General features: G+C 34.6%; 1 protein-coding gene across 6 annotated transcripts in view; it reads right to left on the bottom strand.

Annotated features, from left to right (window-relative positions):
- Positions 1–7,728: 7,728 nt before the first annotated feature.
- The window catches only part of LOC136835536 (mitochondrial glutamate carrier 1-like), a 39,267-nt gene continuing 21,053 nt past the window's right edge, over positions 7,729–25,942 (bottom strand). For 3 of the 6 annotated variants that reach the window (XM_067099175.1, XM_067099176.1, XM_067099177.1), the window contains exon 8: positions 13,305–15,305. In XM_067099175.1, the coding sequence (XP_066955276.1) occupies positions 15,164–15,305 (142 nt within the window). In that variant the 3' untranslated portion in view covers positions 13,305–15,163. Of the gene's footprint in view, positions 15,306–23,722; positions 23,850–25,942 lie in introns of those variants that run through there. The other 3 variants (XM_067099174.1, XM_067099179.1, XM_067099178.1) reach the window with 3 other exon arrangements.

Below are 25,942 nucleotides of genomic sequence, written 5' to 3' on the forward strand. Positions count from 1 at the left end.
TTTTGATATTTAATTAAATTCCATAAACTTGTATTATATTTTGCTATTTATATTACAGCATTTTGAAAGGCTGATTCCTTGGTATAGAGACCCTATTTTAAGATGATTTTAAATTGCTGTAAGGAATTCAAGAAGGAATGGAGATTCCACAGAAGAAAGAGGATCCCCAGTGAAATGGATTGATAGAAAAGTGCCAGGAATATATAAGCATTGCTTGGGAGACCTTTTCATGGTGAACGTGTGGGGGTAGTTATCACTTGTTCTCTCATATTGTGAGTACCAGTTCTCAGGTTTAACTATTCACTAATAGTGAAAACATGTGTAACTTGTATTTTTCTTTTAACTGAATTGTAGAATCTAAAAGGTTTATAACGTTTGAGATACAGGCTGTTTTCTTATTAAGTTAAACTTTTAAAATTAATCCCTTACTTACATAGGCAAATATATCACTGTTAGTGGATACTGTCCAAATACAGAAATGAATGGAAATGGGGTAAGTTGTGGTACTGTCTGGCATTCACTCCTGCTTCTGAGTCTTTCATGGTGCTGTTTCTGGTTGACATATTACTTGGAGAGGACCTTGTGAGTTGGGAAAAATTGAACCATTTGTCAATTAAATACTGTACATCTTTTGTTGTACTTGAGTTAGTCAGAGATTTTTTCCCCATTCCTTGTACTAACAGGATTTCCCTGACTTGAAGATTTCATTTTCATTGCTTTTATAATGTGGAGTACAAAGTTTCTTTGTCTCACATAATCCTGGGGAATTTGAGTACTTGTTAATGAGCAAGTAGAATCTAAAAATCAAGTTTCATTCATGCTACATGGATGAACTGATGACCCTTAAGTTGTTAGGAGTAATTCCTCTTAAAGGATGAAAATCAAGAGTCAAGAAAAACAGAAACTAAGTGAATTCTAAAGCTTGGCAATAGAGGGAAAAAACAATGTGAGTCTTGCAATCTAAGGATTACTGATGACTGAGATAGGTGTTACGAGGCTACCGGATGGTCAGAGAAACATATTTTGAGCTCTGTGAGACAGGTTATGAAATGAATCTAATAAAAACAAAGCAAACCCATTACAGTGCTGGATTAACTCATTCTTCAAAACAAAACAAGCTCAATGATTGAAGTAATTCAGTTCCTTCAGCAAATTGGTCACACTTGTTTGTCCCCTGGATCTTAATTAGAAGGAATATGATCAAAGGAAGAAGAAAAGGCAGTCAATTGTAAACTAATTGCTTTAGATTCTCTCCCATCAGGGTAACAGCAAAATATGAAGCATCCAAAAATGAGAGCAGTATTCCATACAAGGATAAATAGGCCAAATTGAGCTTCAGTAACTTGGAGGAACTTAATTAAATTTTCATAAAAAAAAATTGACAGAGAAAACAAATAGGCAAGTACTGTCTTATGAACCATTTAGTTTGGTAGTTAACAAACTTCATTTTAGATAATTCAAGAGGAGAGTTTGTAGACAAAGTATCAGTTTAACATTTGAGTCCCAACAATAAAGCAGGGCTGAGAGGTAGATGGTTAAAGTATCAGTGAAAGCATGAATAGAAAAGGTAGAATGAAAAAACTGATAAAAAGGACAAGATGAAAAGAGCTCCACTAGGGGTGACTAAGGGGGTAGACGTGCTATCAATATCTGATAAAGAGTGACTAGGTAAGAACCTCAAGGTTTGCATAGAAGTTTAGGCATTCCCAGGACTACTGTCAAATGCCTTAGAGACATTAAGTGTAGCAACAAGGCCCACAGAGAAGTTGACCTAACATCAGTGAAATAAGAAAGAAGGCAGCCATTAGTTTTGCCTTATGGAAACTAGTCAGGCAATCCAAAAGAAGAGAACTGGATGTAAAATGCATGAGAAAGCACGAGTTTAGTAATCATTGTCATCATTGCAACCAATAATGTGCAATGGAAAGGGCCTTCGTGAAGTTCTGCCATGCATGTTTTCCACAAGTCTGTTCATCTTTACTACCGTTTCATAGTTCTCATCCAAATAAGTCTTGGTCTTATAACCCCTCTTGTGACTCGAAGAGCCCATCTGACATCATTTGCTATGGAATTGTGTGAAGGACATGAAACCATCTCCACCTTCCGTCCATTATTTCATTTACATTGGAACTTGTGTAATTTCATAGTATAGTTATACACTTTACCCTGCCATCTCCCACCTGACTTTTCTTCTTGAAGCTTTATTCTTAAAGAGAACAAGTCTTTTATAATTTGGTGAAGTTGTAAATATATAGTGAAGGCAGAAGTTAAAACAGAAAAACATGAATTTGGAGGAATTAAAATGGTCACCCTTCTCTGGGATGGACTGAACCAGTGATTCTCCCTTTGAGGAAGGATAAATGCAGTGTATGAAGATTATTTGAAAATGTTGGCAACATATACAAACCAGTTTGTTAGCAATCTCCCCGAGAAATCCTGCAGAATTACACTTCAGTTCAGATGCTTTATCAGTTTTTGAAGATGCAAGATCCAAATATTCCATACATTAAATATTGGAGAGGGAATTCAAACAGTTGAGTCAAGGAAGATCAAGAGACTACAGCATTGAGGAAAGAGTGAGCAGAAAAGTGAAGGCCAAAGAGTGTAGCACTTTCACTAGGATAGCAAGGATGGAAAAAGTAGAAAATGAGGACTCGCAAGCTGTTAAGCTTTTTGGGGGAAAAGGGGGAATTCTTTGAGGAGAGTAGAATGTGGATATTTTATTTATTTAGTAGCATGGATTAGTGATATTACAATCTTTAGCTGTACATCGGCTACATGTAGTGTGGAGATCAATTTCAACCGATGCCAAAAAAATGAGAGCAAGGATAGCCATCAACACCAGGGCATTTCCTCTGATGCTTGGAAGGACTGGCAGAAACTGGAAACATATGGTTCTTGGGGTTGCATGATTAGACACAGAAGCACAAAGCACACACAAACACAGAATCACTCGAAAGCACAAGCAAAGAAGAAAGAACATCGGCTTCGGAGAGATGAGCTAAGCACGTCTTCCTACGAGGGCAGTAAGAAGAAAACTGAGGTGTTATTTCGTAAGAGTTGCCACCTAGGCCTATCAGCCTACCTTGTTGCCACCAATTCCACTTGTATTTTCTTTTTCCCGGTTTCCAGCTGGCACTAGATGAATTACCCGTAAGTTAGACCGCAGGTTTGTTAAACATGAAAAATACAAATTGATTAAAAAATTTGTCATGTTAAGTATAAACTTCAGAAGACTAATTTCTTCGAGATCTAAAAGCATCCCAGATAGCAGCAGGAGAGGATAACAATATCTCATTTGCCCACTTTTAACCTGAGATAAGTGATCAGAAGATGCAAGTGGAGGAGTACAATTAGCTAACCAAATTTGAGGTACAAAACAAAAATGTTGGATGCATGGTCAGGACAACTTGAACATGGTAAGTGTGTAATTTGTTCCTTTGCTTATGGGTGTGAGTTAAGATCCTTCAGTACTGTCCTAAAATGGTTTCCTGTTTGGTACATCAATATTTTTTTTTTTTTGTGCATCCAATATTACAACAATTCATATTTTTTGTATATTATCCAAAAAGTCTACACTTTTCATACTTTTGTAACCTGATAAACCCTAGTCTCTTTCCATTAACTAAGGAATTTGGTCATTAGTTACTTGGTAGTTAGCAAAATCAGAATTACTATACATAAAAAAATTGTTGTTCATTGCATTATTGCAGAGATACATGCGGATTGCAAATACTGAATATTTTGTCCACAGATGTCATCAGTTCTTGGAAGTAAGTGTGCATTGACACGTCAATACATATTTAGTATCTTATTAATATTTAAACAGTTCAGTTAAATTTTTTTCTTCATTCATTAAACTTTTTTTTTTATCCAAATTGGTTTCTTCACTCATTAAACTGGTTTTGTTTTCAAAATTTACCATACCTGTATGAAAATGATTAGACAGGGTACACAATGTTTGCACAATGTTTGTAGTGGTTCTCATTCCATGTGTTTGTTTTTTTATGGTAATGTCTTACACTTATTGTTTTGTGAGTCCCTATGATTTTTTTTATAGCAAACTGCAGAAATTCCGAGTATATGATTTTTAATATTATTGCAGACTACTGTAGTGATTTCCATTTTATGATTTTTAATATTGCAGTGTAGTGATTCCCATTTCATGATTTTTAATGTTACAGACCTTATTATTTTTAACATTTTATTTCCATTTTATTATTTTTAAATGTTAGAGACTATTATTTTGAAATTTGTATTCCTATTTTATTATTTTTAACACTATTGCAGACTGCAGTGATTCCCATTTTATAAATTTTAATATTATTGCAGAAGTGGTGCTCATTACCTGTGCTTGTGGTTTGTGGTAATTTTTACAATTTTATTGTTGTTTGTGTGTACATATGATTTTAAATATTGCAACTAGTGAGTCCTATTTCCTGTACTTTTGTTGCAGTGGCAGTTTTTCATAGTACATTTATTATAGTATACTGTATGCATTATTCCTCAGCATACCTTTATGGTGCTAGATGGGCTGGTGTGCAGCTCCTTATTTTCTCACTAGATATGAACTTGCATTTACAGTGCCTTTGTTATTGGATGCAGTAATGTTCTCTCCAGAATCTTGCCAAGTGTGTGCTGATAGGTCAAGCATTGCACTTCTAAGAGTGCTGTGGGTGCCGCTTTAGATTCATTATGGTCCATTACCCCTGCTGTCAGCACCCCACAGAAACTCTAAATGTAACGGTTTCCCCTCAACCCAGGAACAGTAAGAGTAATAAAACCAAGTTCTCTTCATATGTCTTGACTGCCACTTTTTTTTTTTTTTTTTTTCCTCCTCCTGTTGAGGGTGCACCTTACTGGGAGTTCCATCTTCCAGGAGATCTATGCCACCCATAGGAAGGATTTTCCTACCCTTCAGCTGCTGTGCTCTAGGTTTTTTATTTTATCCTGCTTACTTAAAAGCTTCCCCAGTGCCCAAGTCTTCAGTTCTTGCTTCTCGCATTTAGAGTTTCTGTGGGGTATGTATTTGGCATTTGTGAGCCGTTTAAAGAGGGTTGGTTTGATGTTTCAAGATCAGTTCATTGCTGTAGTTAGTTCATCTGTGGGTGACTAGGCTATAACCGCATCTGCCTCTGTTGGCCCACCAGTGCTGACTTCCCCACCTTCAGGTATGTTTGCAGCTCTACTTTTTCCATCATTATGTCTTCAAGAGTCTTAATATGGTGGCTGTGATGTCGACTAAAGTTTCAGCTTCCTCATCAGCCAAAATCCCTTCCCTTGGGGATTTTGTTGACAGTGATCTGGATGAATTACTACTTTGGCCCATCAAGGCGCTGCGTAGTTATCTAAAACGGACTCGTCACCTCGGGCTTGTGTCAAAGACTTTTTGTGAGCACAGGCCAGAACAAGAAAGAAGTGTCCAAGAATACCATCTCCTTTTGGCTAAGTGAAGTAATTAGGCATGCCTACAGTTCTTCTTCAGCCTCTAATGCCGACACAGTGCATGAAAGAGCGTGTGATGTTAGGGGATTAGGCCCCTCCTTGGCATTCAAAAAGAATTTGTTGTTCAGAGGGTTTGAAGGCTAGTACTTGGCTTCATCAAACCATCACGTCCTTCTATCTAAGGGACGATGTAGTTCATCCAGTGCCCTTAGCAGGACAGTTTGTATTTTACCTAAGATGATGGTATGAAAGTGAGAATGATTGAGATGACTGGTCTTTTTCATTTTCCCTTTCACCTTTCTTCTCTACCAGCCGGCAATGAGAAGATTGATCCGTCATATGCCAGAACTGGTTGGATACAGGTGAGTGAGTAGCCTTACTATTTGAGTATACTGTATTCTACATGAATATAACCTTTCAGTAGCAAGACCTTCCTCACTTTAGCAAGGAGAGAGGAATGATAACAAACAAGTCTGGTGGCTATGGTGGTTTGTTAACTTCCACCTATGCAGTGAACCTTCACATTGTATATTAGCTCAGTAGTCTGACTGGTTGATATCCATTTATGTAATAAGTCAGAAGCTTGAGTCTCCTTCCTTTGCTTTCACTTATCCAGGAAGTGAGACCAGGTGTGCTGAACCTCCAGTCAGTTCAAGACTTTCTTTCCTCCCACCAAAAGTGAGTTTATCCTTACGTTAAGACCCAGGTTTGTTTTGCATATGAACAAGTGTCAGATTTTTTATTTGTTTGTATTTTTCATAGCTAACAAGCCTGCAGTCATAACGTATACTGCCAACCCCTCCTTGTGATTACTGGGCTGGAAGAAACTGAATGTGTCACGGGGTTAGAACAGGTTGGCGGTTGCCTCCTCGTTCATCCCGATGACTAATTCCCGATGCCACTAATTCCTTGCAATTTTAATTGTTTTTTAATGGTTTCCAGCTGGCGCTCTTAGATTTATCCTTACGTTAAGACCGCAAGTTTTGTTCGCTATGAAAAATATAAATTAAAATTTTTTCATTTTTCAAGTGGCATGCCTCTGCTGGCTGCCTAGCATGTCTACCCATCTGCATTTCCCACTATGCCTACTGTTTTCAATGACCTACTCTACTTTGATTGCTTCTGTACCTTTTTGCCCATTGTCAGTGCTGTTTCTTACATGTCTGATCCCTTCCATTCTAGCCATGGATGCTCTAGTGTTGAGGAGTTGCTTCACACAAATAAAGATCATTTTTGCTCCATATCAGGAGTGAGTCAATACCATCTTCAACAAGTCACTGCCTCAAGCGTGTCCTTCCTGTGACTGCCTGCTGTGTGTGCTGCATGTATCTCTTGCTATGTTTTGTTAGGCTGCTACTGCTGCTTCTTCTGCCTGAGATCTTGAGAGCATATAGAGATGTATGAGATCACAAGGTGAGAGGGAGTGTCAACAAGATTAGGGACCTCTTTTATTTCAGTTCTTTAAACATAATTTGGAGATACCTGTAATTTTGAATGCAAGGGCCTGGTAGTGCAGGTCCACTCATTCGGGATTTTATCCGAGATGTTACATAAAGTTCTTTGTTAGGACTGGATATCATGGATGGGCAGGTTTACTTTTAAAACTTCCTCCTCATCTGTTCATTCATGGCATGCAAGACATAGTCTTCTGGGTTAATAGCATCCATGTCTAATATGGATGATAAGTTGATGCTTACCCTACTTGGAACTGACCAGTGCAAGAGCTCTGCTTTCCAGTCTGTGGGTTCTCTACTCTTCTGAGCAGCTCTGTGGGTTACATGAACCTTGGTATCTAAATTTGCAAATTCCCCTGTGATTCTGGATCCTTCACACTCAAAAAGAACATGAGTACAATTGCTATTAAGGATATATTATGATTGATGGAGTTGTGATGAAAAAGATGTCAATTTTTAACGTACTGAAAATTGGTGGTTGGTTCTTATGTGTGAATCCAGGTAGCGCAGGTGTGAAATGTGAAGTTGTTTTTTACTCATTTGAGTTAAAAGGCTGTTGTTGAGTACATAGCCTGATGTTTCAGTTATTAATGTTAATTTTTGGAAGGTTACTTTATTGCACTTGCAATGATTTTTTAGATTTCTAGAAATACTATTAAACTAATGGCATTTTGGGTGTGTGTCCAATCAGCAATGAATCAGCTTAAATAACATAAAAGGTTTGTATTTATGGAATATAAGCACTTTGAATTCCTCATATTTTCAACAGTTATAGTCGAGATAAAACACACACACTACAATGCCAAGATTAGGATGATTGAAAATACTGTTTCTACTTCAATCTATAAATATATTGAAGATTTACATTAACCATCATCTAAACAATTATTTCTAATATAGAATACCCAACAAGTAAGACTGCAATCTTCAACTGCTGATGTTTATATTTTAATAATAAAACTTCTTGTCATGTGGTATAGAGGATAAGAACATCATGTAATTTTTATTTATACTGACTGAATATTCGTTCTCAATACTTACCATGACTTGATGCACTCTCATTGTTGGGCATTTTACAAGGAAATATCAGTACCTGGTATGCAATACTGATCAGAGTACCTATTATAAATATCTCTTCATGAGATCATCTTAATTATGAAATAGCTTAAAACCAAAAATGTTCTGACCAAATAAAATGTTTTAAGTTGGCCAGGCTTAGTACAATATATTACACTTCAGTCTGCATTCAACACATTGATGTACCTAATTTACATACTATTGCAATGTCAACTGCACGTTTTAACAACTTGTACACTCAACACTTCTTAACAACATAGGAAGACCCATTGAGCTTGATTTGTCACATGGAATATTTTGTGCACAATCAGCTTCTTTTATTTTCCTTTTTTTATTAGGAATAACAATCAGTTACAGTACAATGCACTGATCTCTACAGGGTACAACATTAATCATCATGCAATCTATACCTACAGCATGCATTTGCCAAGGTTCTTATGTGCTGTGTCAAGTGCCATGGGTTACAGAAGTGCAAGGCTGTGAAAACATCAAGTATCACATTGCATCTTCGATACAATTGTTAAGTAAGAAAATATCTGTATAATATTCATAAATCTTTTTAATATTTTATTCATAAACATCTGAAAGCTTTGGCACTGTGAAGATAGTGATGTTATGTAGTTTGTGTATATGGTTAGTGGACGGTTTCAAATTAATATGTTGAGCAGATCATGCTTCTGCAATTATTTAAAAGTAAAGAAAGTAGGGATTATACATATTAGAAGAATTATTTCTTTACTAGTACCTTAATTTCATACTTTATAGATTTTATCACTCCCAACAAAAATTAAACATGTACACTTTGTATATCAAAGTGTCCACTATAAATCCAGTTACTGTATACACTTTAAATTGCAAGTTTACTTTTTTAGGAACTGAGTGATTTGAGGGAAAGCAATTGGTTACAAACTTGTACCTGGAAAGTTTTTCTGATTGGTCATAAAACAAAGGTGACAACCAGGTGCCCCAATCTTAGTATGAAATTTGGGAACCTGTGTGTGACAGACTCCTTATGGGAAATACTGACCTGGCCTGACATTCATTCCCTTGCACATTCTTCTCCAATACCACAATCTATAGAAGTTCCTATGCATTTACTGTATAACTCTGACATTCCTATACAAAGGCCAACCCTGTTCCCACTTTTCTTTATTGTTAAGACATCACTGATTTTTACGTTGACAGTTTCAGATGTGATACAGTATTTAAGTTTCTGGTAGCCTCTGTATGGTTGTGATTATTATAGACTGTGCTCATAGTATTTTTGTGGTTGACAGACTTCCACTGTGCATGTCTTTTACCTTGTGCTGAGGCTATCAAGAAATAGTCACTTTGGATTTGTTAATCTGTCATACTACAGTACTCTCACTTACGCCCATTAAAGTTAGTATTTTGTGTTGTGAGTGAGAGTTAGACTGATTCTCTGAGGACTTTACTCAAGAAACCAATAAACAAACAAAGATTACCACTTGGTTTCTCAATCCAATTTCATTATTCTATTTGTATACAACTCATTGTCTGCTTAGATAAGGAAATAACGTGACTGTTTCCCTTTATTCTTTCAAATACTTCCTATACCCTGCTTTTAGCACCTGTGGTCCCTTATGCTTCCCAATGATAATTCTTTGCCTGGCAGTACCTAGTGCTGTGATAACATACTGATTGATGATTTTTAGTGAGAACACAGTTTTAGATTTTTTAGAAATGGGTGATTCAATACAAATTTATGTGACCTAGGAATGATATTAAAAATAGTAGGGTCATAAACTGCACTCATCATGAAAAGCGATTTTCCCTCCCTAAGGGCTTTCATTTTAAAGTTTTAATAAATCCTACATTTATATTTATTTGACATTGACCACTTCTGGATACAGATTAAACAAATAAACGTCCCTACTTCATCCCTGTTTTTAGTCAAAGCTCCAATATTTTTAGATGATGAAAAAAAGATGGAGATGGCTTGGACTTGTCCTTCACAACCACTGGATGTACATGATCATGGGTTGGGCATACAACTACTGGATGAAAAGTACATGATAGTCAGTGGGCACCTAAAGAGCTGGAAGACCAACACCTACATGGATGAAAACACTGAGAAAGAAGGCTGGGGATGAGTAGATATTTGTGGAAGACAGACAGAAAACACAACTGAATTTCCCAAAGGCCTTTTGCATCACTCAGCACTGGAGGAGGGTGATGATGATGATGATACTACTCGATGCCATGGATGGCTTTGAAAGTCCTGCAACAGGAATTTTGTCTGCTAACATAACTCAGGAAGACTACAGAGTGCATCACTCTTTTAAATGCTACACCCATCCCCTATTTTCTGGAACCAATTTGCCCAGTAATGGCTACTCTTTCAATAAGCAATCTTTCAAGGTAATCTTGACCTTGATATTGATATCTAACTGTACTAAAGAGAAGGGGAATCAACCTAAATTGACCCATAAAATAGTACAGGTCAATAAGCTTCATATTTGGTCTTCAAGGATTTCATTGATGCCACTGACAGTCATTCAAAAACACATAGGTAATTCTGTGATTTCCTGCTGATACACTATCCTAGTCTTTCTCTGTCTCATGTACCATATGTTATCGATACTCTGATTTTAATCTTATTTCATATATTTTACAGCAATACTATTCCAGGTATAGCATGGTACATGAAAATTTCCTCACTCATCACATCCATGGTTCAGGGACAATGATTACACCATCTAAAACACATTGTAAGATATATGAATTTACATAATCATACTACAGAACATGTGTCCACCTAATGTAGAATCTTTTATCCTTAGGTTTTATTCTTTTCAGATCCTGTAATTTTTTACTTTACTGACTTTCACAGCCACAAAAACTTGATTCCTATGATGAATATGTCTATTCATAATGCTGTAAAGAATAAGAAAACAGGAGGAGGACTATTCTATCAGTAACTCAGGCTAAGACAAAACTAAACTGTTTTTGTGCATGCACTGGGGACCAAGGGATTTAGTATGAAGAAATGATAACCAACATGTATTGCTACCTTATATAATTGTTACTGATAATCTTGGTATCTATACTGAATCTATTTTACTGTGAGGGTTGAGGTGTGGTCACAGCCAAAAGCATGCACTGCCATATTTTCAAGTCACTTGCTGTACTAACCCAAAATTCACAAGGACCCTGAAAATCTTTTTAAGCTTGCTCACGAGAAGTACTGTATAATGTTTTTGTTCACTTTGAATGCCTGTCCCATATATCTGTTGTATCCACAGTAATTTTTTATTAAATTCATATAATTAAAATTATAATTTTCCTCACATATTTGGTCACCAATAGCTCTAGTTTTAAATAAGCAATAAATAATGTAAGGACAGTTTTAGGGTTTATTATTGATATTTGAGTATTTTAATAATGAAATATGCTAACAGTTTATTTTTGTATTTTAGTAGTCATTAGAGAAAAATCCTAGATTTCTTGGCCAAGCAAGAGTATTTTTTTGTCACTTGTTTATTTACAATGAAGGAGAGTATAAACATTTCATATCTAAGCTGGGAAATTTAAACAATCTCAAAATAGGGCAAATAATCTCCGTTGTTTGAATGACTCTCAGTGGGGAGCCTTGGTCATCAATACTGATAAATTGGTTACTGTTCCTCAGTGACAGATGTACTTTAATACTACTCATCCTTAACCTGAGATATGTGACTGAAGATGTTCCATATTTCATTGTAACAAGAATGATTAAACACAATAACAATTGAAAATTGTGTACATAATAATTAAGAATTGGTTGCTTATTTAATCTATTTACTGCTTATTTATTTATTGGTTGCTTTACTTAATCTATAGTCAATAGTTCCTTTCTCAATACAATCCACAAGAACAATGATTTTGCTATTGAAAATTGCGCTACTTCCACTTCAACCCTCTCAGTAATGTAAGCAAGATAATAAATCAATTGAAAGTTTTCTGAATTCATTTTGCCAGCACCATTAGCTGCTAATAACCAAGCCTAATCTAGCCTACTGGCTGATCAAATCCTTCATTTTTGAGAACTAAAAATTATTTACATATTTTTTATTTCCAGGGAGGACAGCACCCTAAGCCCTTGTGAATTTGGAGGGACAACTGTACAATGTACCTTCAATGGTGCACTCCACATAGTACTAAAAGGCTCTGCATCAACCTTTCAATCCCAGTTTCATTGCTTTCTTCCTTTTACTCTTCATCCTTTCCTTACCTAGCTTTCCAACTCTTTAACTTTATTTTGCTCCAGCTTTCACTTCTCAATTAGAATAATTCTTTAGGGGAGCGCTATAGGAGAAATCTAGAAATATGAAATCAATGGTCTAATTTACAATAACAATAATTTTCATCTCTTCTCTAATGAAACTGCTTTTTGTGTTTACACTTGTTTCATAGATTAATCTAATTCAATATTTTCAAACTTCCAAAACCTGACAGAAATGTGGATTCTGGGAACTGTGGAATCTGGGGAAGGCCTTTGATTAAAACTGTGGAAAAGGACATCTATCAAAGGTCAAATGTAGGACCATTACTCATTGTTCTCAATACAGTACTTTGTGATACGGATAACAATCTGCCATGTAAAAGCCATTATGGGCTTCATCGACTCCCTTTTATCCACACTAATTTTTGCTTTTCTCCATAATGACAAAGTAAATTCCAAATTCCCAATATGGCCATGATACCTTGGTCAGTTAAAAACACATTACTGAAATGTCCTATCTTTTCTGTTTAAGGACTGTAATGTTGAAGAACTTCCCAGTAGCTGGAAACACAGACTATCTTTAGAGTGAGGTGATGTACATATTTTACAGTTTTTCCATTGCTTTTTGAAGGTGGTTTAGAAAGCATTCTGACCGATACTTTGTGCCAAAAGTGCACTTTTCCTAGAACAAAGTTCAATTTATGACCATCAAGCACTAAACCCTAACTTATTTCACAATACAAATACTGTATACAGAATCAAAATGAACTTCTGAAGAAATTTTTTGCCGCGGATCACTTGCATTAAATTCAGTACATTACATCACACATCTTCACAATGTCAAATTCCTCCTGATGACAACATAAGCTGTGTATGTTTTCATACACTTCAGGCACTACAAACAGCACTGATTTACACCACAGGAAAGGCTGTTACATTACAATAATATAACATGTAAGAAACCTCTGTTATAACAAAACTGACGGGTAAAAATGAACTCACAACTGATGCATAAAAGTACTACCGATACTTCATTTTAAATATTATAACATAAAATCTGACAAACACCAAAGTATTATGAAGTATCTTTTTCTTTAACTTACTTTTTAAATATAACCTTTTTGAATCTGGTATCTTTAACTTTAATTCTCACTGTTCACTCTCTAATTTAGTCTCAAATTTTTAATCTCAAATTATTCTAAAAAATGAATCTTCCAGGAACATGTACCTACCCTTCTATATCCAGGCTTTAAATGTTAAGGGAACTTTACAACCAGCATGTGAAGACTAGTCCCAATACTGGTTCATTATATCAGGGGTTTACTTGTAGTTTTGTCATTAGTTGCTATGGCATCTGTTAAGTTTACATAAATTTTGTGATACTGTACAGGTTTTATATTAATACTCAACAGATACAACATCCTTTTTCACATATTACAAACATTTCTATATACTGTAGCATTATGCTTTTTAAAATTCCATATAATAATTTTTTTCAGTGGCAGTTACCATACATTTCATAAATTTTTTTTTTCCAATGGCAGTTACCATACATTTCACATAACAATTATACAACAGAGAACTCTACAAATCTTGCAGAACTGACTTTTATGGGAAGACACTGTCATGCTGAATAAATAATTCATGTTGAATAAATAAATCTTTTTATTCAGTTTAAAATTTTCTTATTTAAGTACTCCATTTAACTTTATACAGTTGAGAGAGAGTACTTAAGATCAAAACACTTGAAAAAAGTAGTACTGCAACCCTTAATCCTTAGATCTAAGAATGTTTTAATCACAGTGAACATTTACTTCAATATTGAAAACTCCTGTGTAATTATAATTTCCACTATCAGGAAACAACTCTGAGTGGCTGCAACATTAGTATAGCTTTGAATATGAGGAGCAATTGTTAAATAGTCTCAGTGCTACTGAATCAATCAGATAACACTCCTTCAAATTCTCTGAATACTCTGAATACTTTGAGTTATTCTACCAGAGAAAAAATGTACTTGATTCTTTCATACTGACCTCATCCTCCAAGCAACACAAAAAAAAAACCATAAAAGATATAAATTATCAGTGTACACTTTAGTTTTAAGCTGGATAGAAATTTTTAAGCAAACAATTAAAAGCAACAAATTTTTAAAAAACTGCCTATGAATGTTACAGAACTACACGTACAGTCACCTATAAAAGGATTACTTGAACAGGTATTTTACACAAGCAAATCATTGAAAATCTACACTAATTATTTATTGCTATGTATAGAGCTCTACAAATATACGAAAATATTAGTAATACTATCCATACAAAAATATTGCTACACTAAGCAAAAATAAATTTTGTTTCCTTAAGCCTGCTAACATAGCTGAAGGTAAAGGGATATGCTACATAACCCGACTACCTATCCATATCCAGAAAACATGCAAAGCAGACTAAAGAAAAATGGATGTACTTGGAGGGAATAAATTTACTTTAATGTTAATACCTAATGAAAACTTACATAGGAATTATACTGGAAGCAAATGGTAAGAAGAAAACTGTTATTTAAGGTAAAGTGCAATTATCTTAACCAGTGGTACATGCTGAACTGCCATGAAAATGCAATAGAGGCATATACAGTACTATATTCCCAGCACATTAACAGCATTTGGGCAAAGGAGGAACACCCAATTCCTACTATTGATTCCCTAAAGAACAGCATGCTGTATTTCCCTCATTCTCTCCTAGAACTACAAGTACTACAAGCCACAAGCTTTTAGTATATGTTGTGTAAACAGAGAGATCTTTGTCATGTACTTAATGACTTCACAACCAAGGATAATATCTTTTATAAGAACAGTCCCTGCTATTTATGAACACTACAAACAATTCACCAGCCTAACCTTTCTAACAGGGCACTTGATGTATTATATAAAATGGAAGTTCTTGTCTTTATGATGACTTCACCTGGTTATTCACTTGTTGTATCCAAGAATTGCTTCACCAACTCCAAAATAGTATACCATCTGTGCTATGCCAAACAGTGGAGCTATGACTATCATCCTGCAAGCGCCACCTTTGAAGAATGCTCGTGGTCCCTCAATCTTTATTATTTTACTGCAAAGACAAAAACATTCATAGTGAAGAAAAGTGTTATTTTAAAAAATTGACCCAAGTTTTAAAACTTTAAAATGCAAAGTACAAATAAAAGTACTAATTATAAAAAACCAAAATAATTAATGATGCAGATGGCAGTATTACCTTGTTTAATGAGGTACAACAATTTAAAATAAAAAGGGGTACAATTGCTAGGTCATGCCCTGAAAGAAATACATTAATATTAAGTATATGAACATAAAATTTCAAGTATATTAAAATCAAAATTTTCCTTGAAGTGTACTGGTGTACAGAAAGTTTATGGTGACCATTTCAGTGTCCAAGACAGAGAAAGACAAATTTTTTAAGGGGAGTTTATTATATATTTACTATACTGGTTTTCTTTGTAGATGTTACATACTGTGTACATGATCCTTTCTCTTTGGAGGATTCAAAATTACACCATCTACCTATGGATAAGCTGTACTCTGCAAATGTATCATTGATAAGAGCCCATGAAAAATCACATTCAAGCTTGTTATATAAACAATTTCACATAATGGTAATATATACAAAACTGATCATAACCTATGACAGCTCCTGCATCATCTTTAATGTCCTCGTGGTATCACAAGGGCACTTTAAACACTATAACAGGAGCTACTGTAAGCTACGATAAGTGTTGTGCATATTGTCCATATGTAAAAATATGTATGGGAAAAAAATTAGAAATGGAAATGTCACTTAATGTATATGTTTCTCCCAAAGTATCACTGATCATGGACTCAGTATATACACTTTTACTGCACTGTGGTCGCTGTTGCCTTTCTAAGAGTCTCGTACTATAGTTACAAGTCATAATTCCATCCAATCTTTTTCCCACTCTCTTTGCAATAACCTAAATTTACATATTTCTGAGTGTTCTGTCTGTCTTTCACCTTTTATAATGCTCTAATATGTGAGATACCATATATTCTTCCAGTTCACTTCCATCCTATCCTGAATAGTGTATCGTGTTAACCAACAAGGAAACTGAAAATATGATGCAAGTCTCAGTTATCATACACCCTCTGAAAATTCTTAAAACTTTCCAAGGATAGCTCTAGCAATGAGAAAGGCTGTTCTGAGATACTGTGTTTCATCAAGGTGTATTATTAGGTTAGGTCAGCATAACTTTACTTTAGGGTTGCAAGTTGTTTACATTTGTCAATGGTCAAAGTGACAGTTGATGGAGAATCATATTAAAGTAAATACCATGATTTTTTTTCCTATAATAAACTTGTTTCTTTGTAACTTATTGTAATATTAAACAACATAAGGTAAAGAGGTGGCAGAACTGTATTTCACAGGCAGTAGAAATCACAGTTAAACCTTTGTAAAATTGCCAACATCATAATGATGTACATGTAATATGTACCACTTTCCAAAAATATGGTTCAGTTTGATGACATTTTCATAAGTTTCAATTGATTAAAAGGCTGATGCTATCAAATAGGAATCCAGCATAAAAAACAGCAACTGCAATACTACCAATACAATAAAAGCCTACTGCTTTAGTACCTGTAATAAAAAAAAATGCTGTCTTGAACCAGATTTTCTTACTGAAGTATTCAGATTGCCCTAGAAATAATATTTTAGATGCTTTCCAGAAAAGAAAGCAAAATTTACTACAAGGAGATGTGTATGCATTAACAAATTACACAAAGTGGATGGAATGAAAGTTACACACAACAAACAATATTCACCTAATAAGATTTTTCACAAATAGTACATACAATACAGTACATGTCTTATTCACAATTCCAACTTTTGATTAAAATCTTCTGAATGGCTTAAAACTGAGATACTGTAACACAAATGCAACTTAGAACTTGGAACAAGGAAATGCCATTCAGTTGTACATATAAATAAGCCAAGTTTGTAACCTTCCAACAATGGTGTCTTTTCTATAAGAAACAAAATGGTGAATGTTGCAACAAATCATACTGTGGATGCAAACCATCACAGGTTTGACGCAGGACTTTCAGGGCTAATAATGTTGCAATAAGCCCCAGACAACAGAAATTGTCATGAGGTATCAGTCAGCCTCCATAGGGCAAGCAATTAGACATTTATCTACCAAATGGCCAATTTCACTCAAGAAATAACAAAGAAACTCTTGTTACATGATTTTTTTATTTAGCATGTGACTTGGACTCCAATAGACCACTTGTGTGAGCTATAAAGTCCTGAGTAACATCAAAATTAGGTACACCTGGAAGAACATTAGCTAGCATTACCTTGATTTTGATTGTAATCTAGAAGCTTTTTTTTTTTTTGTAAAAGGGAGGTTTGCTTTTTTGGATATTAAGAATTGTTCTGGCTTTGCATTTTTTTTTGTTAAGAACAGACTGCAGCCATGAATTGGATCAAATGGGCCTCAAAAAATGTCTCAAAAATCTACACAAAGTGTGTGACACCAACAAACAACTACTGAGCTCATTATTAGTGGGTAAAAAGATACATAGTTCCCTTCCACTCCAGCTATGAAGAACCTTCAAAATCAGGGGACAAGGAGCAGATTCATTGTTCCCCATAATTTCTCTTCCAGACAAAACACCATATATACCTGTGTATTATGATTTTTTTAGGCCTAATTTTAAGCCAAGTTTTTAGGGGGTCTCGTCATACACTTTGGTACAAAAGGTGTGTGGCAGAGCAGGCTAGTCTAGGCCAAATGACAATTTGCATCAAAACTTCAGGCTACTCTTCATACATCAAGTGATTTTTAAAATATGCTTCTAACAAAAAAATATGATAATTAAAATATTTATGCATTAGAAAATCAATAACAACAACAAAATAGTAATGATGAGTAATAAACACTGAAGAAATGGTAGGGTAAATTTAGGGTTTATGAGACTACTAAAAAAAAAACCTGTTAACACTTAATAAAATTTACTGTCAAGGCTGAAAGGGGGTAAATTACGATATGGTAGCAAACGGCTAACACGGTGTACCTCTGTTGGCAATCTTCTGGCTAAGATTAAAATGACCAAGGATGAGAACAAAAATTATTCAGCAATAATGTACCTGTGTTTCACGACAGGCGCCACAAATAAACACAAAACAGGCAATGGTTAGGTCCAGTGGGACAAACAAAAACTTGTTCCATCCCCTGATGGAGATAATCCCAAAAACATGTTGCTGAGCCAAAGTACGAAATGGAACTTTGATGGAAGAGGCGAAGATACCATCTGAGAAAGTCTATAACAGAAAATAAGAAAGAACCAAGTACCTAGCCACTACAAGACTGATTAGAGAAAACCATTACAGTTAGACCAACAATCCAAGAATACATGGAAAATCTAATGCAAAGAGAAAGCCTTAAGTTGACCTTTCTTCAAACCTGTGATGAAAAAGGAATATTTGGTGGGTAAAATCTCCATCGGTACTTAGCTGGAAAGGAAAAAAAAACACTAAATACTTTCAAAATGATAACCAATTGCAAAAACAGTGATATAACAATTGAAAACAAGGAACATCCAGGAAGTACTCAGCCAGTGTAACTGTTGCAAGTAAAAGACTAAATTCAGATTAACCCTTAAAGCCCTGTAGATCAAAACATCAAAAAATTTGTGACAGCCCAGCTCTAGAAGTTTACATACAACTAACTGGAATCTGGAACATGGATTATAAAAACAAAACTTTGCCTAAAAATCAACCATCAATAACTTTGATGACTTGGGTGGATATTATAATCAACCTTCTAGTTCAATGTCCTGATATTTCATTATTTCATGTAAGGTAGATGCAATAGTCAAATACTATCCAAACAACAGCCCAGTAAAACTGCTCTCCTAGTCTTGCCAAATTTGAGGGCATGTACATAAAAGTGTAAATGGAAAGTTTATTCTCAAAAGTGCAACAGTGACAACAAGCACCAAATTCAGGTGGTTACTCAAATATTCTCAGCCTAAGCCCTTTGACTGCTCCATGGCTCTGTAGGTTTTTGGCTCTTATGCATCACAAGTTTCACATTAGTTTCCAAATATCACACATGTATACTTCTGGGTCATAGGAGTGAAGCCATGACAAGTAGTTTCCTGCAGTAGCTCCTGAAAGGAACACCACCAGTCCAACACTGGTCAATTCCACCAAGAGAGTCACTGAAAGAAATTTAAACCACCATGTTCAGGCATTACTGAGTGAAATGGGCCTTCTGACAGGCATCTGCTCTAACTGCTTTTTACCTCAAAGGCTGACTGATTAAGTGCCAGAAACAGTGGCAATATACTGGTGTAGGTGGGTACCAACTGATTCTTGATGCAATGCTTTGGTGCTATCACTGCATGCTCACTAAAAGTTATTAGATATTGCACAAGTGTATCTCTTGATTGTCCCAAGTGCAGCTGCATTTTCATATGAATACCATGTGTACCTAAATGAATACCACAAGGTGCACTTTAGTTTTCTTTAAAAATTTTGCATATTACCATAATTGCTTATTGCATAAAACCTTTCATATAATGAGGAATGAAAAATTAAGTGTATGAGAATAATCTTTTTCTCTCTAATAATTCCAGCAGTCTTGTTCACCTTCACCTCTCTATTTAGGCACTGAAATAACTTGCAATGAAATACAAATAATACTGTACTGTAGATTTTACAATTAATTATGTAAAGGATGTATCACAAATCTGATTGCTCATAAACTTTTCTTCCAGAATATCACTCCCTTTAATCAAGACAAAATAAGCCTAATCCAATAAAATATAGGAAAACTGAAGGGTCACCTAGTCAAATATCTATATGACAATTATTCATCTCCAAATCAAGACCTGATTAGCTATCTCATAATCTATAAAAACTTGACTACTCACCTCCCAATCTATTCAAGAATTGATTACCCATGCAGAAAATATTCTAAGACTTGATTATGAATATCCAAATTTTCTAAGAGCTTATCACTAATATCCAACATCTTTATTTCCTGAACATGAAAATACTACTTTAGGAGTAAAATGAAAAGAAACAAAGGGAGAGAGATAAATCAACTCTTATTAAAAAAAATGCCATAAGAATTATGTTTGAAGGGGATGAAGCTAAGGTAAGGGAATAAATAAGTTTAATATTTTCAGGGATATAAAGAGCAGCGTTATTATTAATGTAAAATTTAAGAGGCCCATTTAATAAAATTTTACACTACCACATAGCTGTCCTATTATTTGAAATTAAATACACATGAAAGTATCAGGTCCTAACTTATTCCACATTTTAGTTCATTTTGAGAACAAGAGCCTAGCTATAACTTTAACACATGTATTATGGGTTCATAACACAAGTTTTTTTTATATACACCCATTATTCATATACTGTATATGCCTATATTCATGTCCTGAATGTTCCCAGGATCACTGGATTTTTGTCTGTCAGACTAACGAAGTAGTTGGTCTTATTGCAGCACCCTCAGATATGTATTAACCAACAACCTCACTCCATGTATTCTTTTTGGGTACAACTAGGATGAGTTCTACATAGGCAAAGGCATTTTTATCAACAGGTTGTAACAAACAAATTACTTTTAAGAATAATCTGACAAAAAACTTATACTATTATCCAATTAAACAAACCTCTGTGTATCTGATGACAATTATGGTTGTCATCCATATTTTTAAAATAAATTTGCCATTAATTGTAAAAAAGCATCACAACAAACAAAATTTGAAAAGACATGTATGAATGCTTGTTGCTGTCATGGAGACTGACATATACTCTAATTTATGGGAAATTAAAAAAAAAGGTTATATAAATCATTATTCTACAAAGCAAACTTACACCATTGAAGTGAATTTTACATTTTTTTTAATGTACTTTGTCAGATCATACATGGCTCAAATATTAATGTAAGGCAATTTTTGCTTTGCCAGATCATACTTGTCTCAAATAGTAATGTATTTCACGTTACTGGAAAGGCAATTTATCCTACTTGTACACTGTGTAAAAAGAAACTGGCCATCTCTATTCTTCGATTTATTTTTAATTTTAAAAATTGTAACAAATTTTTCATTACAGATAACTTTTACTCATGATATTGATGTTTTTTTTGTATTTTTGAACATATGATAAAGTTCAACTGTAGCTTTAAAATGACACAAAATTCACTAACATAGCTTGAAGTATAATGTTACACAGAGCGATCAAAGAAAATGATTGCCTACCATTTTTGATCGGTCAGTGAAAGGTCAGTGTTCTGGTGAAGACAGATTTTGACCCCTTCCCCAAAATCTTCAAAGGGTTAATATGCAGCTGGAATAAAGCAAAATTTAATCGGAACAAAATTCACTATTTACAGTTTGAACAAAGACGGCTAAAATTATGATGGAAATTACTTCCCAATAATGTAAAAAAAAAAAACCTTAAATTGTAAGATTCTCACACTATTCTGGACAACTGGAAGCTGAGTAAACATTAATACCATGAACCAAGGAAGGTATATCACTCAATGAAGCCCTTTCCAAAAGAAGACAAAGATTGGGTACAGTACTTATGACATAAATAAACAGTAACATGAATGAGTCTGAAATAGTTACTGTTTAACATGTTAAGACTTGGTGCCAAATGACGATATTTGTCTCAGAACATAAGCTCTAATTTTATGATGATGCCTTTTTAATTAAAGTACCTTAACAATAAAAAATAATAATAATACTGTAATATTATAATAATAATAATAATAATAATAATACATGATAATGATGATGCTGATATCTGAATAAATATCCCATATTCGCGGGGGATGCGTACCACACCCCCCTGTGAATAGCTAAAATCTGCGAATACTTAAAACCCATCTAAAAACACTTAGAACTGCCTATATTGATAGTTCAAACACAAGAAAAACCCTGTAAAAATGCTTATACCTGTGTATTTTAATAGTTTTATCACAAAAAATGCATTTATTCATGAAAATTATGTGAAAACACAGTAATTAGTGAATATTTCTCAGTGAAAAATACCGCGAATGGGCGACTTTTCAGCGAATAATGGGTAGATATGTTCCACAGAGAAACCCGCGAATGCGTGAGCCCGCAAATCGAGAGAACGCAAATACGGGGGGTTTACTGTATTATCACAGTACTATGGAGTCTGGCTACTTCTAAATACTGGTAGTTTATGGAATCTGTGTACCACATACCTCAACTTTGGAAAAACACAGGGGAGTCCTAATGCCATCAAAGATGGTAATTAGTATCAAAATAAAAAATGAACTTTCCTTAAAACAACTAGACTGTATTATATCAATACAGTAATAACTAACTGATAACTAACACATACAATGCCAGAGAACAATAGAGTAATAGCAAATGAACAAATTTAATTAATGTACAATTCACCTTTATATCATTTATGTGAAGAACTTAAGTACAAAATGCCTTCAATAAATTGTTAATGAAAAGGAACAGAAACTAAATTTTTATCATGTGCTTAAAAAGTGATCTTCAGCAAAACAAATATCTGGAAAACAAAAGTACAGCTGTTCACAGTACATTACGATTACAAGTGAGGTTACTGGCTGATATGTAACTAAGGGTCTAGAGTCGGTGTGCGTATTAAAGACTACCTCTTCTTCTGTCAAACAAGCAAAAGGCTAATGGTCCTGAGAACATACAGAACATGAATATAGGCACATATAATTAATGGGATTGTGATAAATTTAAATAATGGCAAATGCAAAAAACACACACAGTAAATACTAAATTTGGAAGGATAATTAGGAAATGAGAAATATGGCAGATTTCAATGCAAATGTTCTAACACTCCGTGACCCACCTATGTTTTACCTAGTATATAATAACCTTCAATAAAGAAGTTCTATATAACCTAATCTGTTTATCAGTTCTCTGTCAAAACATTCTTGATTTCTCACAAAATCATATTCACAAAGTATAATGAAAATGTACTGAAATGCCAATGTTCTTGTGATGAATAAAAAATTAGCATTAAGCAATTATGACTATGAGTATTTTTATGTAAAACACTAGTTCCCAGCTTGTAGTTGTGATGTGGACTCACTCAAGTTCTTTAAAAGTAAATTGTGATTCAATCCATTAACTTACAAATCACTACTAGATGACAATCCATATGATAGATAATATCCTGCAAAGGAGAGACACTGTGAGACTCGAAAATTTTCCAAACTGCACGTGAAAATGAGGACAGTCTGCATCTCAAGAAAGCTATCAGATCATTTTTTAAAATAAAACTACCAATACCTGAGGTAGAGCACATAAGAATGGATTATTCAGGATTTGAGAATCCACTGAATTTGATTTCTTTTTACTTATATACATCTTTTATGCCACATGCATATTCTACATACACAGCCTCTAATATCTTTCCATGAGTGTAAAATGTTGTTGTCCTTTACCTAATAAACAAATATACAGAAAACTTACCACAGTGAACATCTGATCAAACAATGAACATCTGGAATGCTGGACAGTACATGTGGACTACTAAGCAAGGCAAGTCATTGTAGCATTAAACTTCCTCCAAAAGAACTGGTCCTAGATAGCCAATCATCTAAATACGGTATAAGAGCAAAAATAAACTGATTACCAAAGCCCTCAAAGTACACATGATGGTTACTTTATGATTACCAGATGTAACAGTTAGACAGGTAAGAAGGCCCCAAATTGGAACCTAAACATTTCAGTTGAAATTTGTCATTTTTCAATTTTGTTAAGAGGGTGTACAAGATGTCTCCCATCTGCCATAATCAAGAAAAGTCTTGTATTTACTTGGAGGAGAAGTAACAATGGTAATAGAAATATACTTTGGAATAACTTTGAACACATATACTGTATTACAGTAGATTGTACAGGAAAAAATTATGAGACTAATCAAAAGCAAATACCTCAGTGAAATGCAAAAATGTTAAATGATTATCAAATATATAAACTCCAGAGTCCAAAAAGGTGTGAACTACAAAGTGATGAGTTTTCAGAACAGCTGAAAGAATTCCTGAGCTACCTTCTCAAAGGTAAGTGCTTTCTCCATCATTTGCAGACAGAGGGCTCCTCCATCTTAAAGTTTTTATAATTCACTGGATGTTTATGGCAATCATCATAATCTGCTAACTGAAGCAATTGTCAAACAAAAGGTCTGCATTTGTGCACTTGTGAAGCCTGTCCATACAATAGATAAACCTCTTATTTCACTTATACTTACTTGCTACTTACATTGAAGGTGGTATATTGGCTCTTACAGTATTCTTTCCCTGATTGTATTCAATAAGGTTGGCAATTAATAAGTATAATCTGTATTTCTCTGGTATCAAACAATATCAGTGAACAACTTGGCCGATATACTATCTTGGAAAATAAGTTAATGGGCTGTATTTGAAAGAAAACTTATTCCATTTGTTAATCACACTGAACATATAAAATAGTGATAGAGAGAAAAGTGGCTGAAATTAAACTAGTTAACCACCAGCCTGCTTCAAACTACTGACCCTACTGAGGACATTCCAAGAGCCAGGGAGTGAAATTCCCCATATAAAATGCACTGAAAGCTGACCAATGTCTCCAGCACATAGCATCAATAACTTTAGCAAAAAATACATTCATCTGTTATTTTTCTTACATCCAAACTGAACATTCAGTGGTGAAAGCTAAGAGATAATCCTAGCCTGAGACCAGTATTTTTGCTTAGTAAGAAGTTTGCTGTAAAGAAACCAACTGATAGTCAACTTAATATGCATGCCATCTCAGCTGACTGATCACACAGTGTGGTGACCTTTCTAATAATGTGAGCATTGCACTAAGAAAAAGTCTTTATAGTGACATTCCTGAGCAACCACTTAGTTGAAGTCTTAGTATGGCTTAATAATCTAGCTCATAAACACAACTGCATCTTATTTTGGTGATCTTCCTGCCACTCACGGTACCTTTCTCTTAAAATTGACAAATATCTTTGAGTCTGAGCAACACCTATTTTATTTGCATATCCTAATGACTCTTAATGGGGCTGACCATAACTCAAAGTAACTTCCATCCATCAAGAAAATTAAGGACCAAATACTTTAAGTATGTCATAAAGAAATGAAATTGTCCATTCTCTACAAAAACTACAAAGTCTGGCCCATGGACTGGCAGAGGTTGACTTTAAATGGTCTACAGAGTTTTGCATTTCCCTGTAATGACTGCTAGATAACCTCCACTGATAAAAGATTTATGACTGGAAAATTGTGATAAGAATTCTTACAGTGCAGCTGGCAGATAAGACTCTGCCACGGTGGAAGCTCTTTGAGGAGGTCTGATATTAGTTCCAGATGTGGAGATCATAACTTATTAGCCACAATGGTGTTTCTTTGAGTACTATGAGTTCTCCAGACAATAATACCTTACAGCAGAAGTCTCATGATGATGACTGTGAGAAGGATATGCCTGGGAATTGTCCCATTTGGGAACCAAAATATCTATTTTCTATACACATGAGTCTAACAATGAGAAAAATTATGTGGTGAGCCTTTTTGAGAACCTGTGCAAACAGATGGTGGACACTAAGGACATACACAGCACAGTATGGAGAATGTTGATGGCTCGTTTTGAAATCACTGTGCTTTGTGAAAGAGTCAGAAAAGTGTTGCAGCCACATTTTACTACAGGCTTGCA

Source organism: Macrobrachium rosenbergii, chromosome 55, assembly GCF_040412425.1.
Source record: "Macrobrachium rosenbergii isolate ZJJX-2024 chromosome 55, ASM4041242v1, whole genome shotgun sequence".
In the NCBI taxonomy this organism is placed as follows: Eukaryota; Metazoa; Arthropoda; class Malacostraca; order Decapoda; family Palaemonidae; genus Macrobrachium; species Macrobrachium rosenbergii.